The sequence below is a fragment of the Lytechinus pictus genome, chromosome 9 (assembly GCF_037042905.1).
Source record: "Lytechinus pictus isolate F3 Inbred chromosome 9, Lp3.0, whole genome shotgun sequence".
NCBI lineage: Eukaryota > Metazoa > Echinodermata > Echinoidea > Temnopleuroida > Toxopneustidae > Lytechinus > Lytechinus pictus.
Window position 1 is genome coordinate 17,583,132 of NC_087253.1, and position 9,882 is coordinate 17,593,013.

Here is a 9,882-nt window from a genome sequence, read left to right on the forward strand (position 1 = left end):
AATGTGTTTTAATTATGTAGAAGCAATGATTTTTAAGTATTTGAAATCGTAAACCAAAGTACGATATTCTTAAATATCAGGTTGATTCTTGTTATTCAAAACGTATATAGCTTATACCCATTAATGATTTATTTTCAATGAATGATTTACAAACACCACATAGCTAGTCCCTGGAAAGCAGCGAACAATTTACCTAGTTAGTGGCTATGGAAACATCTAATTGAAGACATTTCACGAAGAGCCATTGAGACAGTCATACTGGTACCTAAACAATCTGGTGGGTGTTTCATAAAGCTGTTCGTAAGTTAAGAACGACTGGTGATCCTTTCATGTGTTAATTGGTGTACACCAAAATGTTCATTGGCGATGGTAAAAGCGCGTAAGGATCACTAGTCGTTCTTAAAGTCGCTCTTAACTTACGAACAGCTTTTATGAAACGGACCCCCAAGTAACAGATTTACCGAGGGGGGGGGGGGTGAGCGTTTCGTGGAACAATATGTCAGTAATCTTCACTAAAAATGTTATAGTCTACTGAAATCCGAATGAAATCCTTGAACCTGGATGTCCCCTTCACTACTGAGCGAGACCCTCGACTTATACACTGTAAAAACTGTGGTGTTAAAACTGACACCAGTGGGTGTTAATAGAGGACCACACCCTCTGGTGTTAAAATTACACCCTAGAGATTGAATATAACACCAAAGAGTGTACATGTAACAACCAAAGGTGTTGCAATAACACCTATAGGTGCTAAACTAACACTGTCAATTTAACACCGGTGTAAAATCACTGGTGTGGTCCTCTAAGTACACCGGTTAACACCGCAGTTTTTGCTGTGTACCATACATTGGATCCGTGTTTCAGCGCTACTTGATGGTATGGATGGTATAGAAAACTTCGTCGCCCTGTATCAGCAAGTTCGCCATCTACGGCGAAAGTCTGAGGAACATCGGAAGCGAGTTATTACCCAAATTTATAATTGTTTCTAATACCGTTCACAAACTATCACGCTAATCAGACAAACGTCTCCGATAGCATCCAAAATGATATGAGTATATCTCCAAAGTACTCCTAAAGGCGACCGCACACCTTACGACTGGTCTGCGACCCGATTTCAGAATAAATTGTAATAGAATTTGATGCTAATATTGAGACTTGGAATATCTTACTGTGTAATGTTCGAAATCATCGTACGAATACCTATGATCAAATTTGTGACTATGCTATCATCCTTCTTAGAATAAAAGCGAATTTAATATCTAGTCGTAATGACGTCATAGCAGTCTTACGATTGGCTACGATTTGAACCTAATTTGGACTTTACTCCAAAATAAGGGCTTGCAATCTTTCAAAATTGTTATAATATTATTATTTCAATTAATTTCAACCTCAAATAAAATGATATGTTCCATTCACATCTTCAGAAAATGAGCAAAATGCGATTTGTTCCTAAATCGGGTCGCAGACCAGTCGTAAGGTGTGCGGTCGCCTTAACATGCCTAAGGAGAGCTGCTATTTTATGAAATTAAGAAATAAAGAAAAATCATCTTCTTTTATTTCAATTTCCTCAAAATTTTCAGCAATCGAGTGGGCAGCATCCTTCCGCAGAGAAAATTTTAAATGGTGATGAAAATATTAGTAGTTTCGAAGACGAAATGTATTATATCAAAACCATGCGGACCATAGTCTACAAAACGCTCACACACACACACACACACATCCCACACTTTTTCCAACACAACCTGACACCTCTACATACACAGCTCATTTGAAATATTACTTTACAAGTGAGGACATCTCATATAAAAGACTAGTAATACTTAATCCTTCTATATGCGAGAACATACATGGTCCGTTTGCGAGGTACGCATACCGAGGAGGTCATCGGTGTGTTGTGCATTCGTCCTCGGTCCAAATGTGAAATTCTTACGTGTGCCCTCATTTTTTAAAATGGGTAAGCGAACACCTCACAACCATAATTATGCTCACGTATGTAATTGATCCAGGTCTCATACAGCTCAAACATACGGGAGTGAATTTTTACCATTTCTCAGCGTGAATTAAACATACACCATGTGAAATGATGACCACCAGAAGTGGTACTTCTGAAAAGATGTTCATAAGTTACGAATGGCTTGACCTAGGACTAGAGACTTGTTTTCCACTGCTATATCAGATTTTCAAAACTTCGAATGAATCCATCAGCTGAAGTTAAATTCGATCTCTATAAATATAAAATTTTGATTTTTCTTAAGCGCTTAAATACCAAAATATAGAAAAGATCTATGCTCCTGGCGGGTGTTTCGTAATGCTGTTCGTAAGTTAAGAGCGACTTTAAGAACGACTGGTGATTCTTGCTTTTGGTCAATGGTATTTACCAAAATGTTCATTGGCGATGATTTAGCGTGTAAGAAAGGTTCATCCGTCGTTCTTAACTTACGAACTGCTTAATATGAAAGACCCACCCGATGTTAGAACTTCCATACTTTTGTTATCCCATCCTGCGGAAGACCAGGGGCCGTTTCATAAAGCTGTTCGTGAGTTCAGAGTGACTTTAAGAGCGACTGGTGATCCTTTCTTGTGGTAAATGATATTTAGAATTAATGCTCGTTGGTGATTATTTAGCGCGTAAGAAAGGTTCACCAGTTGTTCTTAAAGTCGCTCTTAACTTCCGAACAGCTTTGTGAAACATCCACTAGGTATAGGTGTTTATAAAGCTGATCGTATAATCACGTTTGAACTTCCGCACGACTGGAACATGTTCTTAGGTGTCAATAGGTGCCAATATAGGGTTTATTTAGCACAATAGTTAATGGCGACCAGGGATCCGTAATTACCAAACAGCTTCATATCCTAAAAACACCAACTAGGTTCCAGTCGTGCATAAGTCGCGGGTACCTTACTACCAGCTTTGTTGAACCGTCACTGATATTCTCCCCTTTTGAAACTCGGGGTCATATTCACAATATGATCAATATGATAAAAAAAATGCAATCATTTCGTTCTATTGCTGAAAAGAAGCGAACCATGTCAATGCATTTCTTTCATTAGCGCTACAAACCGCACAGCCATGACAACTACAGAGCCTGCATATTTGAATTGGGTACTTATTAGTGATGGATGTCTATATCATAGTTGCACAGTAACATCCCCGATGCTCTGAACTGCGCATGGATTCTGCCTACATACCTACCAAATAAATATTAACTTTAATACTTTCTCAGTGGTCATTCATAAAGACAGGGTTATTGTTTGTTTTTGAGGAATCATTAAATAACCATATATTTATTTTGTCAGTGTTGAATGTCTAGTTTACAAAAAACCCTTAAATGTAATATATATATATATATATATATATATATATATCATATTTGAGTACTTTGTTGAACATGTTGAAGGGACCAACTGTTGCCTTTGTCCGTGTGTGCAGTGAAAAAAAAACCATCCCTAAACGTGAGTACAGAAGAAGCAAACGACCAAGAGCAAAAGTAGGCCTACTGCGTAGGCGTAGACAGGATGTGAAGGAAAAGCCCGTGAATTTGTAAACGATGATCTTGAACTTTAACTTGAACTATGTTTTGCCACGTCTTTCGAAGTATGATAAATGTGACAATATGGTTACGAAATATAAGATAAGCCCAAAAAGGCAGTATATGAACACAAACAAAAGGTGAGATCTATGTAAACTTACAAGCGAGTATTATACCAAGACATATTTGAATTACTATGGTCATCCCCCAAACATGAAATTAATCTCTTTCTCCACCCCGACACGTTGTTTCAATCCCTTGTTAGGGCAAGCAGGGGGCGGAGATAATAGAATGCATAAGAGTAGCGAAATTTATTTGATGGCATCAAGTTTATATATACATATATATTTTGTCATGATACACCATTTCTGTATAATTACCGTTTCCACTTTATATGTCTTTCATTCATGTATTTTTAAATGAATGTAATGTAGATCTTCAATAATTTTTTTTAAAACAATTTTTATAAATCCCGATACAAATTTCCTTTATAAATTCAATTGAATTTATAAAGATTAAGAAAAAAAAGAGCAGTAATCCCGACAAGCCGGATTGCGTCCTAGATCAGTTACAAGCAATGTGAATGATATCAGCCAGGTGCCACAAAATACACATAATCATACATTACTATCTATTAGTACGCCATTGTCACAATAATTTCGCAAATGCACGTAAACAATATAATTTCAATTTTTCTTGGGCAACGGTGTATAACCACACGTCACAATGCGGGCTTTGGCATAAAGGCTGGCTTTTTTTCGTTCAATAGCATTTCTGATCGTCATATACGTGAAAGGTGAGACCGCATCTGTGTCTATGTCCTTTAGAGACGACTGCTGGAGTTGGTGTATAGCTGTAACTACCAACTGGTGTCTATTGTGAAATTATGAAGTGGGAAGTACAGGATTATATAAATTCGCCTACCATCATGGGAGTCTCTGCGCCATTTCCCAAAGAACTACGCCTTCTGTCCTTTGGATGAAACCGGCAATGACTGGAGTATTAGGAAATATACACAAACAGACTCCGAAATATATTTGATATTTTCAGTGGTGCTATGAAGATGATGAGATGCAGATTTTTGTGGAGGGTTGTAATGATGTGTGGGGCTATGTACGTCATATGCGTCTACCATTTGACCACATATCCTGGAAAATTGGTACGGGTGTCACCGAAGCCTAACCCAATGAAAGTTGGATGGTTAAAGAAAGTTCGCTGGACACCTGGAACCTTAAAAGTTGATATCTACGACTACTCGATAAATCCTGTGAATACGTGTAAGACAAATGATAGGAGGAACACCACATTACTCATCCTGATAAAGTCAGCACCATCGCATAGGTCACGCAGGCAAGCTATTCGTGAGACATATATCAGCGACATTAAAAGAAACAACATGTCTGTCAGGGTTTTATTTATATTAGGAAATACCAAGTACGAACGTGAGCGAGAACTCATTAAAACAGAGGCTGATGAACAGAAGGATATTTTGCAGGCAGACTTCAATGATCATTACTATAACCTGACTATTAAGCTCATTATGGGTTTCAAGTGGGTCACCAACTTCTGTAGGAATAGTGAATTCGTGATGTCGATCGATGATGACGTGATGCTCGATATTTTCACACTTTTTGAGGATTTACAAACTTTCAAGGGGAAGAATCGGACAAACTTCTGCTTGGCTAAACCGAATACTTGGCCACCTGACCGGAAAGAAGACAGTAAATGGTACTGTCCGAAGGCGATATACCCATATGAAGCTTTTCCTGTGTCACCTTACGGGCATGGATACGTTCTTTCGCAGGACGTCGTACGGAAACTCTACGATGCCTCAAAGACATTGCTACCGGTAGTGCCTTTTGATGACGTCTACTGCGGTATGCTAATGAACGTGAAAAGCATCGGTATTATCGACAGACAGAAATTTCATAAAAAACGTCACCCAGATAGCAAGGCAGGTGACTATTTAAGATTAGAGTTAAATACATTCGAAATGAAAAGGGCCTGGGAAGACTTCGAGGGATTCTTTAAGAAAAGGAGACCCGACCGATATGAAAGGCTGAGAAAACCATCATCGGTCACTGTCCCATTATTATTATTATTTTCAGTATTAGTTATAATTATCATCTTGTGTAGTGTACTTTCTAATTGTGATTGATGTCCTAAGCATAGGGGCAGTTGTATTGAGATCAGATCTTTTGTAATGTGGAGATTTCTCTACTGGTCCAGGGTCAAACCATTCTCAAGAAACAAATGTCCACCATGAAAGATTACTGTTATCTCCCATCTGGTATACCCGCCGCTGGTTCATTATCCATACCTATTGCTTGCCAAGTGTTGAGTATGCAGTTCTGGTAAAATCATGTACCAATGAACCCTAGGTGTGGTTCATCACCAGGGTTACTTTAAGGTTATGTTCTTCTTAATGAAATTTTAGGAATTATAGTGAATGACAGCAAGTGGTAAAGACAATCCTGCAGCCAGATCGCATCGTAATGAACTCAAAATGCATCTCAAAGACTATATACTGAAGGCTTAGCACCCGCCTTGAAATATCTAAGCAGTTGCAGCTGATGACAGTAGTTGGTAAAGGAAGTTTTAGAACCTGATACAACGTCTCGGTAGTTCTTCTAGGTGGACTCGAAATGCAGCTCAATGACTCGACAGAAGAACTGTGGAACTATAAGCACCGATCATCTCCTGCTTGAAAACCCCTTTGAGGGGGTTGATGACGGCAGCAGCAGATATTCCGTTTCACAGCTTGATAGTGTTCTGATAGTTGTTGCAAATGAACATGAAATGCCACTCCCAACCAGGCCGAAGAACAGCAGAGCTGAGCAATATACACTACGAATCCTGCCCGAAGATCTTTAAAGGAGTTTGATGACAGCAGGTGATGAGGTTTTCGCACCCTCATAGCGCCTTGATGAATTTCGCAGTGTGTGAGTACTGGCATAAGTTACATGGTACTCGCTTAGATTTGTTTAAAAAAAGTGTTGAAGAAACAGATGATTTGGGATGAATGTTTGGAAATTAATGAGCCATTTCATGAAATTCATAATATGTGTATGTTTTCCGCCGTTATGCAGTTTCGCATGAATTCTTGCCTTTCTGGTTACTTCATGAAATTGTGCTATCGCTACTGAGAAACATCTATCGTTGAAATGAACTATATCTTGAAAAGATGCTGACATTGGATGAATAGGGATAAGTGTAAATTCGGAAATAATCAAACAATAAATGAATAGTCATGGTTTATTTCTATGCCATTATACTTTTCGTGAATAATTCGGATCTACATGCCATTATCCAGTATCCAGTATTTGTGGGGGCTTCGTGGTCTAGTGGTGATGACTATCGTCTTTCAATCTGAGGGACGTTGGTTCGATTCCCAGCCATGGCGTGTTTTCCTTCAGCAAGAAATCTACCCACATTGTGCTGCACTCGACCCAGGTGAGGTGAATGTGTCCCCGGCAGGAAGAAATCCCTTGAATGCTTTAGCACCTTTATGGCAGCACAGCTAAAGCCGGCGTAGGTCCTTATAATAGCAGCGCTTTGTATCCTCAAGCAAAAAGCGCTTTATAAATCCAGCTATTATTATTGTCATTAGTATCATCCTCCTTGCAAAGTAAAAAAAATGTACTGATTGATAATCTTGGAAGGAGAATGATGGGATGGCCCTCATGGACCACCGTGGTAAATTGCAATTTCGTCTACTCCCAACTCGTCCACTCACCACATAGTCTACCTTCATTTAGTCTAATGCCATTCCCTCCATCAAAATTTCGTCTCGCAAGCATTTGGTCCAATCATCACTTCGTCTAATTACCATTTCGTCTCATGACCAGTTGGTCTAATATCCACTTAATTTTCATTCATTTTGCACAATTAACACTAATAGTCCAATTAGACCATATGGTATACGGACAAAATGGCTAATGGACCAACTGGTTATTAGATGAAGTGTTTAGTGGACGAATTTGCTATTAGAGCATGTGGATAGTGGACGAAATGATGGTAGACCAAATGATAGTAGACGAGTTGGTGATTGGACAAAATAGACGAATTGATAATAAACCAACACCGCCCGTATCGCTGGGATGTGAAATATTTTTTGTACTTCACCACCTCCAGGTTTTTCTGTATTGCTTGACGATTTGGGCTAGATGTTCCTTGGATAACAACCATAATATCAAATGATATCCACATCAATAGGTCATAACATGTATAATACTTAAGACATGAGTGTAAGGTTTATTTTCATTTGGTCCAATAGCCATTTCGTCCACTCACCAGTTCGTCTAATAACCAGTTGGTCCAATAGCCAATTTAGTCCATATACCATTTGATCTATTTAGACTAAGTGTTAATTGGGCACAATGAATAAAAATTTAAAGAATATTAAACCAACTGGTTATGAGACGAAGTGGTCATAGACCAACTGGTGATTAGACGAAGTGTTGGTTGGACCACATGGTTATTGGACCAAATGGTTGTTAGACGAAATGTTGATGGACGGAATGGCATTAGACTAGATGAAGGTAGACCATGTGGCGAGTGGATGAGGTGGCAGTGGACGAATTGGCAATTTACCGAGCGTAATATTCAAAGGATATTCAGAAAAATAGAAACTGATTGCAAATATAAATGGGTCAAATCAGGAAACATCATTTTAATCTAACATGTGTATTATTCCCCTATGTCCTCTTTCAAACATTTAAAGCATAGAATGTGGATAGATCAATTCGAAATGACCCTAAATTGGCCTCTGATACTTGACCCCTGAAAATTATTTCCCAGATTTTGTAGTACGACAAATTTATCGAAAAGAAATATTACTTTTGTACATAATTGCTCTGAAATTATTGGGATGTACTTATCGTAAAGACATAAAAACACGCTAAAGGTGTCAGCGTACTGATGTCAATCACTAAAAGTAGTCGTTGATTTTGTTCCATTTGGAATGATGATTTTCGAACAATCTTGCGTATTTCAGTGGTTAATAAATACATGAATATAGTAAAAAAAAATATTGTGTGTGGGAAGGAAGTGGTGCATTTTTAGTATGCGTAATTTGTAGGATTTTTTGTTTAAATTCAAAGGAAGTGTTGTATTTTTATTTACGAAATGACCAGAAAATTTCGGTCATTAATGGATTTCAAAGGTTCTTTTTAATGTAATTTTGCCTTTCCAAAGAAAAAAATCAGAGACTTTTAGAGGCCTGCATTATATGTGCCTTCAGTAATATATGTATAAATAGATAAAATAAATATATATATATATATATATATATATATATATATATATGCACATACATATATTTGATTATATATATATACATACATATATTTCATTATATATATACATACATATATATATGTACATATATCATATATATATATATATATATATATATGTATGTGTATATATATATATATATACATAGATATATATATATATATATATATATATATATATATATATATATATATATATATATATATATATATATATATATACATATGTATATAATGTGGTTGCCAAAGCTGTTGTACATGTATTATCTCTCACATTTGTATAGTTTATTCCATACATGTACTTTATCTAAGCATTCGCTTTGATCCAGCTGAGGCAGGGCAGCTTGTCATTGTTCAAAACTCATATACACCCGATAAAAAACTATAATATGCCGGTGAGGTCAAAAATCTGCTTATCTGGCGGTCAATCGGATAGGGTTCGCCCTAGCCACTAACACGTCAGCATGGTGGAGTGGTTACGGCACCGGCGTTCTAAGCTGGGGCAACGGGTTAGATTCCCGTCGGAGACATTTCTTCTGCCTCACCAACATTTACAAAAGGGAGAAAATCTCTCTGGGGAAACTTTGATTTAAGCTACGCCAATCATGGCTCTCTATATTCATTTCTTTCACAGCATTTCAATAATAAAAAAGAGTTACCAAAGCCGTTGTTCAAGTATAATTTCTCACATTCATATACATGTTTATAAATACGTATTTGAAGCTTACAATGATATAACGTCTTGGGGCAATATGGATAATCCAAGCGATTTTCAAACAATTCTAAGTAACAAAAAAAGTCATAAATGTTCTGTGATTTTTTACGTACCACAAGGTTTCCAATGCAAATTTATTCACGTAGGCCTACTACAGTGTTCCACTTAGTAAAAGTTACTACCACAAATAAACGGAAAAGTACCGTACTAGTCACTTCTACATCTATGTAGGTGTACTAAAAACTAATACAACATGACTAAGTCAAGTGAAAGAAAAGTCAACTTTTCGATTAAAAACATTCTGTCATAGATAAGCCATGTAGGACATGCAAAATCATTT

The 9,882-nt window shown here is 37.3% G+C and overlaps 1 protein-coding gene across 1 annotated transcript; it reads left to right on the forward strand.

The window, feature by feature from the left end:
- The first annotated feature begins 4,319 nt into the window (after window positions 1–4,319).
- LOC129268727 (beta-1,3-galactosyltransferase 5-like) lies at window positions 4,320–8,778 on the forward strand. The gene has a single exon (XM_054906240.2). The coding sequence runs from the start codon at window positions 4,588–4,590 to the stop codon at window positions 5,686–5,688; it is 1,101 nt and encodes a 366-aa protein (XP_054762215.1). The 5' UTR covers window positions 4,320–4,587; the 3' UTR covers window positions 5,689–8,778.
- Window positions 8,779–9,882: the final 1,104 nt, after the last annotated feature.